The 17,277-nt window shown below is 36.2% G+C and overlaps 5 protein-coding genes and 1 non-coding gene across 8 annotated transcripts in view; 2 read left to right on the forward strand and 4 right to left on the reverse strand.

The window, feature by feature from the left end:
• On the forward strand, positions 379-450 carry TRNAE-UUC. The gene has a single exon. It is a non-coding gene; the product is annotated as a tRNA-Glu (tRNA).
• Positions 798-3,715, reverse strand: LOC104755098 (ATP-dependent Clp protease proteolytic subunit-related protein 3, chloroplastic). The gene is made up of 10 exons (XM_010477432.2): positions 3,316-3,715; positions 3,006-3,107; positions 2,788-2,910; positions 2,644-2,703; positions 2,387-2,483; positions 2,236-2,309; positions 1,989-2,042; positions 1,819-1,902; positions 1,226-1,348; positions 798-1,037 (listed from the first exon to the last, which is right to left on the reverse strand). The coding sequence occupies exons 1-9, from the start codon at positions 3,622-3,624 to the stop codon at positions 1,253-1,255; spliced, it is 999 nt and encodes a 332-aa protein (XP_010475734.1). The 5' UTR covers positions 3,625-3,715; the 3' UTR covers positions 798-1,037; positions 1,226-1,252.
• On the reverse strand, positions 6,128-8,312 carry LOC109129859 (serine/arginine-rich splicing factor SR30-like). The gene is made up of 8 exons (XM_019238831.1): positions 8,205-8,312; positions 8,018-8,120; positions 7,870-7,916; positions 7,722-7,779; positions 7,579-7,628; positions 7,206-7,345; positions 7,038-7,115; positions 6,128-6,170 (listed from the first exon to the last, which is right to left on the reverse strand). The coding sequence occupies exons 1-8, from the start codon at positions 8,310-8,312 to the stop codon at positions 6,128-6,130; spliced, it is 627 nt and encodes a 208-aa protein (XP_019094376.1).
• On the reverse strand, positions 8,054-10,607 carry LOC104755099 (serine/arginine-rich splicing factor SR30). The gene is given in 16 exon segments (XM_019239753.1): positions 8,054-8,120; positions 8,205-8,279; positions 8,379-8,543; positions 8,637-8,694; positions 8,785-8,831; positions 8,933-9,035; positions 9,120-9,194; positions 9,294-9,351; positions 9,353-9,458; positions 9,552-9,609; positions 9,700-9,746; positions 9,848-9,950; positions 10,035-10,109; positions 10,209-10,274; positions 10,364-10,450; positions 10,541-10,607. Coding segments are annotated over 13 exon segments (1,005 nt in total). The 5' UTR covers positions 10,541-10,607; the 3' UTR covers positions 8,054-8,120; positions 8,205-8,279; positions 8,379-8,421.
• On the forward strand, positions 10,826-13,878 carry LOC104755101 (malignant T-cell-amplified sequence 1 homolog). The gene is made up of 9 exons (XM_010477435.2): positions 10,826-10,964; positions 11,098-11,194; positions 11,871-11,952; positions 12,051-12,118; positions 12,213-12,310; positions 12,786-12,922; positions 13,002-13,069; positions 13,432-13,495; positions 13,646-13,878. Exons 2-9 carry the CDS (start codon positions 11,184-11,186, stop codon positions 13,661-13,663), a joined length of 546 nt encoding a protein of 181 aa, XP_010475737.1. The 5' UTR covers positions 10,826-10,964; positions 11,098-11,183; the 3' UTR covers positions 13,664-13,878.
• Positions 14,634-17,277, reverse strand: part of LOC104755102 (F-box protein PP2-B15-like) — a 5,377-nt gene continuing 2,733 nt past the window's right edge. The window contains exons 2-4 of one of the 3 annotated variants that reach the window (XM_019239718.1): positions 15,617-15,851; positions 15,405-15,523; positions 14,634-15,315 (exon numbers count right to left, since the gene is read on the reverse strand). In XM_019239718.1, coding sequence (XP_019095263.1) covers positions 14,832-15,315; positions 15,405-15,523; positions 15,617-15,851 — 838 coding nt within the window. In that variant the 3' untranslated portion in view covers positions 14,634-14,831. Of the gene's footprint in view, positions 15,316-15,404; positions 15,524-15,616; positions 15,852-16,615; positions 17,262-17,277 lie in introns of those variants that run through there. The other 2 variants (XM_019239719.1, XM_010477437.2) reach the window with 2 other exon arrangements.

Consider the following 17,277-nt stretch of genomic DNA (forward strand, 5'->3'; position numbering starts at 1 on the left):
GCAAATACACATAAACTAACTAATACGAAAAAAGCAAATAGTGTCAAGCTGATATCTATTATAACCACTTTAAAGGGGTTCTAAATGTACCTGAGACTACAACTTGAACTTTTCTATAATCTAAATAGGAGAAAATAAGAGTGTAAATAAAAGGGGACTTAGGCGTAGTAATTCAAGCTTCCTTTCTTCCTCAAAGCTCGTATCCTCTGCCATCGCTCAAAGCAGCCTCCCTGAGTTAATGATGATGAGTCAGCAGAGATAATATTAAGCAGACAGACAGAAATCTCACAAGCAAGAACTAACTAATACGGAGAGTTTGGCTTTTGGGCGAGAAACGTCTAAGATTAAGTAAAGTGAAACGAAATGATTATCAACAAATCCGATGTCGTCCAGCGGTTAGGATATCTGGCTTTCACCCAGGAGACCCGGGTTCGATTCCCGGCATCGGAGCTTTTTTGATTTTTTTATTTTGTTTCCGTATATTTCAAAGCTCCATGTAAGTTGGTTCTTCTGGCTACGGAATTTGTTATGTTCATTCACTAAGTTACGTGGACTGTTGGGGTTATTTATATACGTCTAACTTGACTGTTGGAAGATCACTTCACTTGATGACTCTTGTCTAGTGAGCACCACAATCATGTTACTATTTATCTCTGTCGACCATTGTTTATCGGTCAAAATATAATAACACGCTCAAGGCACTACACCTTAGTACATCAACTTTATAGTGAGTCCCAATTGCCATTGCTATTCAACCTGGCCAAATTGATATAGCAGAATTTTAAAAAGCTGACCAAAATAAAAGTGTATGAAACTGTTCAATACTGAAATCAAATGGGGGTAAAAAGAGAGTTGAAGATTGTATTGATTTACTTTGGCTAACGAACAAACACATTACAATTTTATCATAATATTTCAAGATCCTTTTAGTATGATTCTCCTAATCCCATGATTCACATTTACCAAGTGATTTGAAACAAGGCTGTCACGGCCGATGTGAATTTTGGTCAGTCTATTTGTTCTTCTCCATGACACCCCTGCAAATGAGGAGATTTCAAGCTAATAAATATCATACTGTACCACGATAAGCTTTTTCATGTTTTCATTCAAGTGATATGCAGGTGATTTACATGGATTTCCATGAATAAGAATCATTACCAACCACAGAATATTCTCTTGTTCTTAAAATATTCATGCTTAGGGATAAGTTAAACATGTCACTTACAGTGATTTGAGGCAAGAGAACTTGAAACTAGACTTGTTCTACACTTCTAATCCCCGCATTCTTGTCGAATTCGTCTGAAGGAACCACATCCGCAATAATCTTTTCTTGACCGCGCCAAAGAATCTGGTGAAAATTGTTCCACAGTTTTGTTATAATGCAACAGAGACCAAATGATGAGATCATCTCAAATGTTAAATTTTATTAAACAGTGTTTTCTGATCAAAAACCAACAGATGTCAAACTGGAAACTTGGAAATTTTAGACCCAGGCAAGAACTCTCATATGTCTTCGATGAAACCTTAAAACCTTGAGGAAACAGACAAATGAAGAAGTTTTCCAAAACTAAGGTCTCAAATTTGGAGCAATACGTGTCAGCAATATAACATTCCATGCAACACTAATAGTGTCTTTAACTTGGAAGAGTTTGAAAACATATTCATCTTAAGCCCAGGCTAACATCAGAAAAAAGCGGCAGAGTGGAAACCTTGACTGGGAAGTGGGAAGATTACTTATCTTAATGACGACAAATTAGCTCAATTTCTTAGTATGTGCATAAGAAAATCAGTATCACATGTTACGGTTCCCGAACTTACCTTGTCAATGACTCCAAATTCTTGAGCTTTTGGGGCATCCATGTAATATGGCCTTCTCATCACGTTAGCTACAGTCTCCACGGACTAAATGACATATATAAGAATGTTTTTAATCAGCCATAAATTTCTCCACACAAAATTATTAAGTGAAAGAAACTTTCTGCACTCACATTCCCAGTGTGCTTTGATAGTAGCTCCACAAGTATATCCCTGTTTGTTATAACCTGCAATTGCAAATCAGGAATGTGGGATAATTAAACTCAGTTTCTACACCTCTAGGTTAATAACATTCCGCGCTAAATGCTTAAGTGAGGAATTCGTTTCCAAATTATATAAAATATCCGGGATGAATGTATAAACAAACACCGCGAGAAAATCTAAGTTCCTAGGACAGAGTGTGCAGAGGGAACATCAAACCTCTTTGGCACGAATCAGGACATCACTGGCAGGCATCAACCCAGAAGAAGGCACACGAGGTTGCTGGATCATTGCTGCAAGATATTAAATCAAAAAATTTGAGAGGCTTTGATAATCAGGAGTGAACCACCCAGTTGACCAAAATGTTTACCTTTAGCATGCGGCATCATAAACCGTTTACCCTTTGTACCCGCTGAAAGTAAAAGACATGCCTGACCTATGGCTGCTCCCACACAGACTGTATGTACCTGCAACAGTAAAAAAAAACCATTCTGGATCACACTTGGGAGAAGATAAAGTGCTTATCTCGATAATTACTCGAGTAGCTTGAGTAATTTCTTCTATTCATAACTTATTATTTATATGTTTGCATTTCACAAGCAGATTACTCGTAAATAAACAAATTACCTCATTCTTAAGTTGCATCAAAGAATCATAGATAGCAAAACCTTCCGATTCCATGCCAACCTGTTTAGTTAACATTGTTCACTGATATTAGAAAAAATGAAAAAAAATGGGTCTAGATGATTAAAAAAAGTGTTCAAAGCTCACCGTCTCGCCATCATCACGAGTGGTCCCTGTGGAATTGATATAAATGTAAATGGGTTCCTTAGGATCAAGCCACTGAAGATACATTAGCTCTGCGACAACAAGCTCTGTAACTGCCGGCACAAGCTGAAAAACAAAAACAAGTCAGCATCACAAACATCAGTCTACGCACTCCTCACTACCAAAACTCCATCCAAAATCCCAGAACTGAAGTAACTCACAGGCATTCCAATGTAAACAATTCTTCCGTCAAGAAGCATAGAGGGTAAGTCTGGTGGTGGAGTTCTCGGTCTATGCTCGTTGTAAGCCACTGATCTTTCAACCTAATAAATTTTAACCAACAGATTCCTTCAGTGGATTTGAAAAGCAGTGTGTATCAATGATGCAGCGACTATCAAACTCATCAAATCACACTATTGCTTAGTCACGAAAACTCCAAATTCAACTCATTCTCAAACCAGAGCATTTAACTAAACTCAGGGAGCCTAAAATACTTTATATATGAAACGGATTTGGACGAGGATCGTTCACCTGAGCAGGAGAAGACATGAGCTGAGGGGAGTCAAAGATGTCAAGATAGGGCGGCACATCAGAGTTAACCGGCCGATTAAAAAGTTTTTCTGGAGAATTGGCGGCAACGGAAGCGAGCGTTGAGAGAAATGGATCCTTGGGATTTATCGGAGGCATAGGGATCTTGGCAGAGGCTCTGGCGCGAAAGGCATAGCGAAAGGTCTTCAAGTTTGTTCTTCCAGGCGAATTCAAAGATAAAGGAGGATGAGAAGAAAAAGAAGAAGAGCGTGGAAGCAGAGAATTCATGGATGCTTGTAAGCAAGAGGCCATGGTGGTGGAAGAAGGAGCTACTGAAGACGGAAGCTCGCGAGAATGGGACTGGCTGGTGAAAGGAAACCAGAGGATTTAGCACCGATGATGCTTTGGGAGTGAGGGAGAGAATACATTTCGGGTCGGGTTATCGAGCCCATAATCTTACCCCTTGTATAGCCTAGGCCCATGTTGGGAGACCCAGGCCCAGTTGCAATAGACAGACTCTCGAGTTAACTGTACTTATTATTAGGTACAATTTTATATGTCAGTATTAAGGTGAGAGAAGAATCGACTTGTATATCAGTGTGGATGTTGGTGGGATTCAAATCGAACAGATTTTGCGGGAATTTAATCTAGCACTAAAACCTCTATAAATTAATAATGGTCTTATTTTAATTGTTTAAATTTTAAAATATAAATTTTATTGTTTAGAATTTAATCTGTAATGTTTAAAAAATATTATTGGCCACAAGTTACAAATACTATAAACAATATCACTTATACATATAACATACATAAATTCAAATATATGGATAATAATATTAATTGTCATATTTTAATAGCATATAAAACTATCAAAATGAAAATTGATGCATATCTTATTAATTTATGATATTAAAAAACTTTTTAAAATAGTTTTTTATGACATGTTATATAGTATTTTAGATCATTAGAGTTAGAAATACAACATAACAATTGTTTTATATATATATATATATATGTGTAAAATTATATGATTATTAATTTATGATATTGTTGGGACCATATTTTACATGAGAATTTTTAAAAAACATATTATTTTATTATTTTATTAAATTTTGCTATTTTTAACACTGGCTAAAATTAGAACCAACAAAATTTATTAATATATAGAGGTTTTATTGTACTATCACACGAGTTTTAGTAATCTTGGCCAAAAACAATAGCATAATTAAAGAGAATCTTAAAAGACACCATAGACCCAATAATAGTTGTAATGTAAAAATATATGTATGGAGATTTGTTAATATAAAGTTGTTGTGTTATGAGGCGGATGGTAATTATATTTAAGCATCCTTTCCTTTCACTTCTTTCGCAATTGCCTCTGAAAGAAAAAAACATCCAACACAACGTCTCATGAACTTTAATATGTAGTCGAGACAATTTCTGCCTTGTTAATGACACAACAAACCAATAACATGTTCACAACTAAAACTAGAAAGACATATTAGTCGTCCTATACGAAAAGACCAGTAGAATAAACTCAGATTCGAATCAAATTCTATTGGCAATGAATCCTGAAAAGCATGAGAGTATGAAACTAATTCGGATACAGCTAGTCAACTCGGATTAGATCATTATACAACATTATCTATCAGATCTCACTTGTAAAACAAAATTTGTACACCATCGCTAGCTAAAGATGAACTAATTAACTAAAGATAGATAATCTACCGTAGAAACTCTATAAATCAATAATATTGGAACCATAATTTTATTAATAATTTAATAATTAATTTATAGATATATATTCTAGTTGTTTAAATTTTTAACAATTATTAGTTAAAACAATTTTAGCAAAAGAAAATTAGATTTCGTAAGTTAGAAATTTTATTGTTTTAGAATTAAATTTGTAATATTTAGAAAACTTTATTAGTTATAAATTATAAATACTATAAGCAATATCACTTATACACATTACATAAATAAATTAAATTCAAATTTATGGAATATCAATTATCACATTTTAATAGCCTATAAAACTATTAAAATGAAAATTAATGCATATCTTCTTAATTTATGATATTAAAATTTTTTAAAACACATGGTATATAGTATTTATATTATTATAGTTAGAAATACAACATAATAATTATTTTTAAAATAAGCTTTTTTAAAAAATCAGAATTTTAAACCATACACTATTATATCAATTTATAAATATGTATAAAATTATATAATTATTAATTTATGATATTATTACGATCATATTTTACAGAAATTTTTTACAAAACTATTATTTTATTATCTTATTAAATTTTGCTGTTTCTTATACTAACCAAATTTGGACTATCAAAATTATTTATTTATAGAGGTTTTACTGTAACACGAGTATTAAAAGAGAATCATTAAAAGAATAGCTTAAAACACACGACAAGCTTTGTAATGTAAAAATATAAACGTCTGAATTTAAATATGCAGCCGACAGAGTTTGCTTGTTAATGACACGACAACTCCGGTTTCTTTTTCAATCAGATCTCCGGTTTTCTTTTTCAATCAGATCTCACCTGTAAAATACACCATGTTAGCTGAAGAAGAAGTGATGAACTCAAGATAGATTATTGCTAAAACACTCGGAGGGATGGTTTGCGGACACAAACAAAGTGATCAGCCATTTAAAAATACACCAGAGATTGAGAATTAAAGAAGGCTCAGCTTTTTAGACTTACAGGTGAAACAGGAGAACCGGATCTTGATCTTGATCGCGACCTGCAGCAGGACAAAAAAAAAAAACCATGTAAGTGTCGGATCAGAAAGCAATTCACTGACCATCTCCCAACTTGTCTCGGGACTTAAGTTCTGGCCTAGAAAAGAACACAACACAGCATTGTCAAATCAGATAATATATTGGGGAGTCATAGTCCCAAACGCTGTGATTAGATCCTACAGCTGATACGCGCTGAGTACCAGACCAGACCAAAAATAGAAGTTCAAGTTCATGCTAATCCGGCTTTGTAAATCCAGTCCAACAATCCATCTAGATGACCCATCAAGTCCCTAAGATCCAATCCCCAGCTCGCAGCAGTGAGCCAGATCTAGAAAACAAACAAGGCAATACAATTGTAATCACTGTAAATGATTAACGACAGGCCTCAGAAATCCAGATTCATATCGTTGCCCTTCCAACAGCAATGAAATCTTTACAAAAAGAAAACGTCTAGGCAAGTGTTCTCTAAATTATAAAACTGAAGAAGTCAGATAGTGTAGACTGATCCGTATTAAATTCACCGTTGCTGGAAAAAGTTGAGAAGTGAAGCTATAGATAAAGAAAACCATCCAGGAGAGGAAAGAGAAAGGACACGAGGGATCATTTCAGAAGACGTGACTTGGTGTTGGTTTGATCATTTCAGAAAACTGTAATTTGGCTAAAAATCACTGAAGCAGCTCTGTTGAAAAAACTCGAAACATAAAAAACACATTCAAGTTGTAAGGAATGAAAAAGGGAACTCTCGAGGTCCCAAACGATGAAGCAACTTCACCCATACTGGATTTTTGTGTGACATGGAAAACTTCAACATAGTTTAATTTCGCCATCAAGGAATGAGTATCAACTATTATAGTTCTTAGGAAGATAATCAAGTGGCAATCAACTAGTCCCACTACCATATAGCTAGACGGATTAAAAGGGTCAAGCAAATTTAACTGTTTTCGAAAACAACAAAAGGTCCTACCTTGAAACAGAGCTATGTGGCGAACGAGAGCGAGTAAGAGACCGTGACCGCGGGGAAACGGATCTAGCAGGTGACACACTGCAATGCATTTAGAAGTCAGTTAATTTTCATAAATGAGTTTGAGCAGTCAATCACTATTATTCCTTAGTTTTATGAAAAAAAACAGACCTCCTGCTCCTGCTACTATAGCTATAGCTTCGACCACGGCTCCGACTCCTGCTTCTGGAATAATCCGGGCTGCGACTCACACTCCTCGACTCATATTCTCTCACCTGAACAGTTAAATTTGAGGTAACTCCATAATATATCTAATGATATAACAAAGTGTCAAAGTCAATATAAGAAAATATAACATACCCGTATGTAAGCTTTAGAAAAAGCATTTCGAAACTCAAGAGTCATCGAGCTTCCTTAACTGTTAAACAAAAATTGAAAGGAACATCAAAGATCCAACATTGGCCTCTAGAAAGACAAATTCAGCTCGGTAGCTGTTAAACAAATAAGGCTGGGAACATTTGCGTTGGAAAGATATACAACTTACCGCGTACTTCATATCATCATAGTTGCTATAATCAACAACCCCAGACATGCCTACAAAAAAATAATGTTAAACGTGAGTCCTCCGGTTCAGATGCCTAAAAACCAACATAAACACCTACAACAAGATTAATGAAACTAACTAACCTCCACGGTCACGAAAAACTTCAGAAAAGCAGACATCTCCAGCTTTGCGCATGTGATCCTAACCGCCCATAAAAACCAAATAAAGATAAATCAAACAAGAAATAGAGAACCCGCATCTAGAAACAGGACTATATAGAGTATCCATTACCTTAAGGTCCTGCCAAGAAGCAGATGGTGGTAATCCAGTCACAAGCACTGTATGTTTCCAACATAAAAAAAGTGAGTCATCATCAAATACAAACGTCTTATTAACACAACAAACGGCAAACAAACACAAAGGAGAAGACTTTACAAACCACGAAAGTCGGAGCGTCTTGAAGGTGCACGGCTACCACTGTAGCTGCTGCTGTACCTATCAACTGATGATGAACCTCTACGACCACCATGTGCAATCTCAACCTAAAAAAAGACATCATCTTTTAGAAAATAAATAAGAGAAACTTAAGTTAAGTCAAAACATCAAAAGCGTTCAGTAGGCTAAACCCTAAGTCGACAGCCAGCAAAGTCATATCCATCACGGCCATAGATAGCATCGTCAGCATCACGAGGATCTTCGAACTGCATCAAATAATAACAGACTCTCTTAGTCATTATAATAGACAGTTAACAATAATAATATAAACATATAAACAAATCAAAGAATGATAATTAAAATACCTCGACAAAGGCATAACCAGGAGGTCTCGGTGGAATCTTCAAATCAATGTCCACAATTGGTCCGTACTGCAACGATATGCTGGGAACATTTGCGTTGGAAAGATATACAACTTACCGCGTACTTCATATCATCATAGTTGCTATAATCAACAACCCCAGACATGCCTACAAAAAAATAATGTTAAACGTGAGTCCTCCGGTTCAGATGCCTAAAAACCAACATAAACACCTACAACAAGATTAATGAAACTAACTAACCTCCACGGTCACGAAAAACTTCAGAAAAGCAGACATCTCCAGCTTTGCGCATGTGATCCTAACCGCCCATAAAAACCAAATAAAGATAAATCAAACAAGAAATAGAGAACCCGCATCTAGAAACAGGACTATATAGAGTATCCATTACCTTAAGGTCCTGCCAAGAAGCAGATGGTGGTAATCCAGTCACAAGCACTGTATGTTTCCAACATAAAAAAAGTGAGTCATCATCAAATACAAACGTCTTATTAACACAACAAACGGCAAACAAACACAAAGGAGAAGACTTTACAAACCACGAAAGTCGGAGCGTCTTGAAGGTGCACGGCTACCACTGTAGCTGCTGCTGTACCTATCAACTGATGATGAACCTCTACGACCACCATGTGCAATCTCAACCTAAAAAAAGACATCATCTTTTAGAAAATAAATAAGAGAAACTTAAGTTAAGTCAAAACATCAAAAGCGTTCAGTAGGCTAAACCCTAAGTCGACAGCCAGCAAAGTCATATCCATCACGGCCATAGATAGCATCGTCAGCATCACGAGGATCTTCGAACTGCATCAAATAATAACAGACTCTCTTAGTCATTATAATAGACAGTTAACAATAATAATATAAACATATAAACAAATCAAAGAATGATAATTAAAATACCTCGACAAAGGCATAACCAGGAGGTCTCGGTGGAATCTTCAAATCAATGTCCACAATTGGTCCGTACTGCAACGATATGCTGGGAACATTTGCGTTGGAAAGATATACAACTTACCGCGTACTTCATATCATCATAGTTGCTATAATCAACAACCCCAGACATGCCTACAAAAAAATAATGTTAAACGTGAGTCCTCCGGTTCAGATGCCTAAAAACCAACATAAACACCTACAACAAGATTAATGAAACTAACTAACCTCCACGGTCACGAAAAACTTCAGAAAAGCAGACATCTCCAGCTTTGCGCATGTGATCCTAACCGCCCATAAAAACCAAATAAAGATAAATCAAACAAGAAATAGAGAACCCGCATCTAGAAACAGGACTATATAGAGTATCCATTACCTTAAGGTCCTGCCAAGAAGCAGATGGTGGTAATCCAGTCACAAGCACTGTATGTTTCCAACATAAAAAAAGTGAGTCATCATCAAATACAAACGTCTTATTAACACAACAAACGGCAAACAAACACAAAGGAGAAGACTTTACAAACCACGAAAGTCGGAGCGTCTTGAAGGTGCACGGCTACCACTGTAGCTGCTGCTGTACCTATCAACTGATGATGAACCTCTACGACCACCATGTGCAATCTCAACCTAAAAAAAGACATCATCTTTTAGAAAATAAATAAGAGAAACTTAAGTTAAGTCAAAACATCAAAAGCGTTCAGTAGGCTAAACCCTAAGTCGACAGCCAGCAAAGTCATATCCATCACGGCCATAGATAGCATCGTCAGCATCACGAGGATCTTCGAACTGCATCAAATAATAACAGACTCTCTTAGTCATTATAATAGACAGTTAACAATAATAATATAAACATATAAACAAATCAAAGAATGATAATTAAAATACCTCGACAAAGGCATAACCAGGAGGTCTCGGTGGAATCTTCAAATCAATGTCCACAATTGGTCCGTACTGCAACGAAGATATATTTATATAAAAGCGCCGATCAAAAACCATAAAAAAAATTGCGAATTACAAGAAAAGAGGAGGAAATTGCAAACCTTGTAGAAGAGATCTTCAACCTCACGCATGCGAATATCTCCAGGGAGATTCCCGACGTAGATCGTACGATTCCATCGGCTACTCATCTGAAATCTCAGAGGCAGAACAAAATTGAAAAATCAAGAAATCAGGAACTAAATTGAATTAGATCCCTTGGAAAAGATTTTGAAACTCACCTTTTCGCAGGACAGAAGAAGGAAAGAGGTTCGAGAAAGTATTGAAGATTGTTCTGGAAACAAGACAACTACCGTTCGTTCCTTGTCTTTATAGAAACGAGTTTTTTTAATTAAGTCGAGAGATCTACTAATCCTCTGCGGCCCACGAAAAGCCCAATTGACAGATATCATCAGCCCAATGGGCTCTTTAAATATGTAGTTCCCCAATTTCGGGTTTGGTCGGATCGAACTGGTACCCATCGGATCTTATTCACTCGTTCCCTAGGTTTTGTGAAACACTGTCGTTTTAATAATTCGGGAGAAAACATCCACTTCTCTCGGCTCTTCTTCTACTGCTTCCTTCTCAAATCTCAATCGCCGATTAGTTTTACTACTCCTCCTCCGTCGAGGGCCCATTTCTCCGTCAGCCATCTTCTCTCAGTCCGTGAGTTCCTGGCTCTGTTCCGTTTGAATTTTATGTTTTATATTGAATTTCTCCAATTTTGTTGTTGATTTTATGTTACGAAATATCTCAGTTTAATCTCTCAAATCAACATCCTCCAATGTTCACTTTGCAGGGAAGCAAATCATAGTTAGAAATTGGAGATTATCTTCAGTTGTTAGTTACATCGACTCTTTCTCCTAAACCTACCTTTCCTCCAACATGTTCAAGAAGTAAGCATCTTTCCTCCCAACATGTTAAAATTTTTATTTTATCAATTCATAATTTTATCATCTAAGAATTAGTGTTCTCAACATCTCGGCTACTAGTTTATATAGATTATGTGGCGTGATGGGAATGTAATTTCGATTAAGGGGTCTGGTTTGGATGATCTTTTAGGTCAGGAGGACAGTAGCTTGTGACTAGTAATGTAATGACCTCTACTGCACTTTATAGTTTACTACAAATTCTTAATCACAATTTTTGGAGGATATTGGCTTCTAGTTACTTTTCGACCACATTGTTGGTACGTAAGCTTTCTGATTTCATTGTTTAGAATTGTCTCTGTATGGCTGGTTGTTATATCTTCTGGAAGGTTGTGAGTTCTCAAAAGCAAACATCTTCAAGTTTGTTAGGTTTTGGTCGCTGTTGCTTGTTCTCTGATAATTTCTTTTGTTATATATGATCTGTTTTGATAGTGTTTACCAAATCTTTACAAAGAAAGTGTGGTTCATAGTGAAAAGTTTGAGTCTTGATTGGAACTCGCAACTATCAGAGAGTGCTATCAAGTTTAAGGTTTTTTTTTCTTTTTTTAAAAAAAGAGTCTTCTGCTTGGAAAGGCCTTTAGATATATTTGCTATACCATTATGTCTATGAAGGTGGTATTTATGTTCAATCTTTTTAACCTAGGTTTTGTTTGGAGGAGATTTCATCACAAAACCAAGTGAAGGCATCTGTTCAACGTAGGATCCGCCAGAGTATTCAAGATGAGGTATGCCTGTTGTTTCATTTGCCTTTTTCCCCCTTCTTAAACTTTTATGATTTCGTGTAGTTTGGTAGATATAAAGAATGTGTATGTAAATGTTGCAGTACCCGGGACTTGAAACAGTGATGGAGGATCTACTCCCCAAAAAGATTCCTCTTATCGTAGTGAAGTGGTTTGTAAAATCACAACCTCATATATCAGTAGTATGTTTTCTGAATTTTCTTTTACCACTTTCTATTCTTACACTTACTCTTGACCTCGTGCAGCCCAAACCATCTGACCCTTGTTGTTGTCAACAATGTCCCCCTCTTCTTCTGTATCCGTGACGGGCCATACATGCCAACACTGCGACTTCTTCATCAATGTAATATCACTCTTCCTTCACACCATTCATGCTATATGGTCTTGTTGTCACAGCATAACATATTTGGGTGTTTATCTTAACAAATTATAATAACCACCTGTTAGTTTCACTATGATCTGCATTAGTCACTATGATCTGCATTAGAACTTAGTAATTTACCTGGTTAAAAAACTGCATGTAGTTGAATAATATGTCTGACACTTTTGGAATTTCCAGGGTTTTGGTTTCTGTAAGTTGTTCTTCCTTTCGCTTATCTCATGCCACTGTACTATATAAAAGGTCCATTGTTAATTAGAAAGCCATGAACTTTAGTTAAATATATTTCTCCATACCTTTCCCGGGTTAGCAAAATATGTTCTTAAAGACATTACGTTCCTATAATTTCACATACTAGAGTGAATCCAATAGAAAATTTGGGGTTTTATTAGTTAGCCAAGAATGTCAATTTGGCAGTTAAATTATTGAAATTTTGCAGACCCAAATATAATGAGGAGGTTTCAAGTTGATAGAGGTGCCATAAAGTTTGTTCTCTCTGGTGCAAACATAATGTGTCCTGGTCTTACTTCCCCGGGAGGCGTTCTGGATGAAGAAGTTGACGCTGAAAGGCCAGTGGTATGAACAAAACACTCTTTCCTTGGGTGCGTTTTTGTTTGTTTTTGCTTATCTTAACCATGAATATGTGTTTGCCTAGGCCATATATGCAGAAGGAAAGCAACACGCCTTAGCAATAGGCTTCACCAAAATGTCAGCCAAGGACATGTAAGTCAATTTTTTCCTTGTGTAGGAATAAATTAGAAAATACAAACATGTACTTCTATATACTTTCAAATTTAAGCCAACTTACGGACTCTTGGCTACAGTTTTCTCTCTAAGGAACCCAATATTTGTTACTTTATTGGTTTCTCTTCTTTCCTTGGGTACACATCTTTGCACCAGAATAGAATGGGGTCACCTTTCGCCTGTTTGCTCATAAATTTACTTTCACTTCGCTAAACTTTTCCTTCTCTGTGCCATTATCACAATCTAGATTTGTCTCTATGTTAGTTTAATGGTAGTGATTTACTGACTAGGTCTATGTGTAGTTAACACTCCTTATTCGGTTTTCTTGTGTTCGTCCACAGAAAGGGCATAAACAAAGGAATCGGAGTGGACACCATGCATTACCTTAACGACGGTCTCTGGAAGGTACACTACGCCCCTCTTTCGCGCTTCTATGTTCTTATTATTATTGTTGCTAAGCAGTCTCATTGTCGATATTTACTCGATTTTGAAAGAACACACAAATCAAAAGTTTCTTATATTGGTATTGCCTATGTTTATTTGAAATGTCTGCAGATGGAGCGGCTAGATTGAGGACGAAGTTAAAGGTCCATGTTGTCCGGAGAGAGATATTATGATCTCCGTTTATGTTCTCTAAACTTATGAAGCTTTTGTCCGGATCAACCTTAGCTTTGTTTTGATTCGCTTACAAATATTTGATGTTTATTTTATGAGGGAGCATCAACCTTAGCTAAGGTTTCTACAGTTTCTAATTCCGTATAATCAATGGCTTTTTACGCCTTAAGCAAGTCACCGTGGCGCAAATCCTATAATTATGTGCTCAATTAATTCGGTTAAGTCACTTTTGTTTTAATTGATTTTTAATTACAATAATTTTGTTTCCTCCTTTATGGTCGAGTTTGAGTTTTGAAATTTACAAAAATAAATAAAATAAAGATAAAAATGACAAATAAACAAATCGAAAATGTTGTAAACAAATGGCTATAAACCATTAAAGGACTGAGGAATAATAATGTGCCTACGAATTTACTTATAAGGTGTAAATGATATGATAGTACAACATACACGTGCTTGCACCGTTTCTATCGATGTGACAAAGTTTTATAAAAACCAAAATATAGAATAGAGGCCACCTACACGAGATTAGGTGAAGGTGACACCAGAAATTCGATATATGTGCTAAGATTGTCCTCATCCTCATGTTATGCGAATTGTAATGACCACATTATGACTTGTCTTTTTCCCTATTTTCCTCATTTTAAGATTAATCCATGGAAAACTCTCTTTATATACTATTCTTGCAAGTGTCAATAGTGTCATTAATCAATCAGAATTATTCGTATTTGTACAACAAATCATACGTATTTGTACAACTTATATTATCAGTACGTATTATGGATATAAATAAGTAATCGATAGAGATGTTTGAACAATTAGCAATTATTTGCCCCAAAAAAAAAAAAGAACAAGTGGCAACTAAATGTCAACAAATGTAAAGTAAGGTTCACAATCACAATCACAAGAATACGCCATACGAACCAAATTTGACAATTCGTAGTCTTCATTTTTTTCTTGTCAGATGACAACTGACAAGTGTTGGTCTATACGTTACTCTACATGGATAATAATGTATAAATCAAACCACCAAAAGAGTTGTCTCTCATCTTACATTTTGGACCCGAACCAAACACATAATCAGGTAAACCCAAAATTTGGCACTCATTTTTCCGTTACTACTCACTCACTTTTGGGGTTTAGGCCTTACTTCAATCCCATCAATAGCAATCCCACCTTTTAACTGATAACCTTTAACTTCGGTTAGACTCATAACAACCTCCATGTCTTCACCACCTTCTTGTCCCGTCTCGAACTCTCCGAGCTCTATTTCCATCCACCCATCGTCTCTCACCTCTGGCTCCCTCCTATGAGCCCCGACAACCTTGTCCATCATCGCCATCCTCTCTTCTCTCTGTCCGTAAAACAGCCGCTCCATTTGTTGTTTCTTGCTATCCAAGCGACTTAGATAAGTTGACTCTGTTTTCTTTTCACCATTCCCCACTTTTATCCAAGTCTCTGCCGGAACTAGCTCTAGCCCATACGCACGTGACGTCACTTTCATAATCAGATAAGCTCCGTAGTTTGTGTTGGGCGATAAAGCTCCGGTTTGGATTTTTCCGATGATTTCTAACCAGTCCGTCATTATAAGTTCCACCCCTTCCGAGAATCTATGATCCAAAATATCAAAACAGTGATTAGGTTTTGTGTTTACACCAATGATATGTACTTTTACTTATTTATTTAATTAATAAATGACCTTGAATCTGATCGAGGGTTCCAAGACCAGTAATGTCGTTGGTTGCTCCAAGTTATGGAAAGATCTCTCGCCGATAAAACATACGATATTTTCCCGGAAAGTTTCTCGATCTTGAACATCTGATATTGAAAATGTATCCATATAATGATTTCTTGATATTTTTCTTTAGAAAATCAAGAAAGTAGTAGTAATACTAATAATAATATACTAACCTTTCTGCCATTATCGATGAGGATTGATTCACAGAGATATCGATAGAGCTCCTTTTTGGAGGAGAACTTCTGGTGGTGATCAGTCGATCTAGAGACAACGTGGCTGTAATCGGAAGGTAGAAACTTCTCCCAGACGAGATCAGAATCACCGGCGACCTTGAAGACTGAGGAGACGGCCGACGAAGAGAATGTGTCGGCCGGAGTTGTGAAGGAGAGGATGTTCGCTACGCATGCTNTTAAGCAAGTCACCGTGGCGCAAATCCTATAATTATGTGCTCAATTAATTCGGTTAAGTCACTTTTGTTTTAATTGATTTTTAATTACAATAATTTTGTTTCCTCCTTTATGGTCGAGTTTGAGTTTTGAAATTTACAAAAATAAATAAAATAAAGATAAAAATGACAAATAAACAAATCGAAAATGTTGTAAACAAATGGCTATAAACCATTAAAGGACTGAGGAATAATAATGTGCCTACGAATTTACTTATAAGGTGTAAATGATATGATAGTACAACATACACGTGCTTGCACCGTTTCTATCGATGTGACAAAGTTTTATAAAAACCAAAATATAGAATAGAGGCCACCTACACGAGATTAGGTGAAGGTGACACCAGAAATTCGATATATGTGCTAAGATTGTCCTCATCCTCATGTTATGCGAATTGTAATGACCACATTATGACTTGTCTTTTTCCCTATTTTCCTCATTTTAAGATTAATCCATGGAAAACTCTCTTTATATACTATTCTTGCAAGTGTCAATAGTGTCATTAATCAATCAGAATTATTCGTATTTGTACAACAAATCATACGTATTTGTACAACTTATATTATCAGTACGTATTATGGATATAAATAAGTAATCGATAGAGATGTTTGAACAATTAGCAATTATTTGCCCCAAAAAAAAAAAAGAACAAGTGGCAACTAAATGTCAACAAATGTAAAGTAAGGTTCACAATCACAATCACAAGAATACGCCATACGAACCAAATTTGACAATTCGTAGTCTTCATTTTTTTCTTGTCAGATGACAACTGACAAGTGTTGGTCTATACGTTACTCTACATGGATAATAATGTATAAATCAAACCACCAAAAGAGTTGTCTCTCATCTTACATTTTGGACCCGAACCAAACACATAATCAGGTAAACCCAAAATTTGGCACTCATTTTTCCGTTACTACTCACTCACTTTTGGGGTTTAGGCCTTACTTCAATCCCATCAATAGCAATCCCACCTTTTAACTGATAACCTTTAACTTCGGTTAGACTCATAACAACCTCCATGTCTTCACCACCTTCTTGTCCCGTCTCGAACTCTCCGAGCTCTATTTCCATCCACCCATCGTCTCTCACCTCTGGCTCCCTCCTATGAGCCCCGACAACCTTGTCCATCATCGCCATCCTCTCTTCTCTCTGTCCGTAAAACAGCCGCTCCATTTGTTGTTTCTTGCTATCCAAGCGACTTAGATAAGTTGACTCTGTTTTCTTTTCACCATTCCCCACTTTTATCCAAGTCTCTGCCGGAACTAGCTCTAGCCCATACGCACGTGACGTCACTTTCATAATCAGATAAGCTCCGTAGTTTGTGTTGGGCGATAAAGCTCCGGTTTGGATTTTTCCGATGATTTCTAACCAGTCCGTCATTATAA

The sequence above is a fragment of the Camelina sativa genome, chromosome 17, assembly GCF_000633955.1.
Source record: "Camelina sativa cultivar DH55 chromosome 17, Cs, whole genome shotgun sequence".
In the NCBI taxonomy this organism is placed as follows: Eukaryota; Viridiplantae; Streptophyta; class Magnoliopsida; order Brassicales; family Brassicaceae; genus Camelina; species Camelina sativa.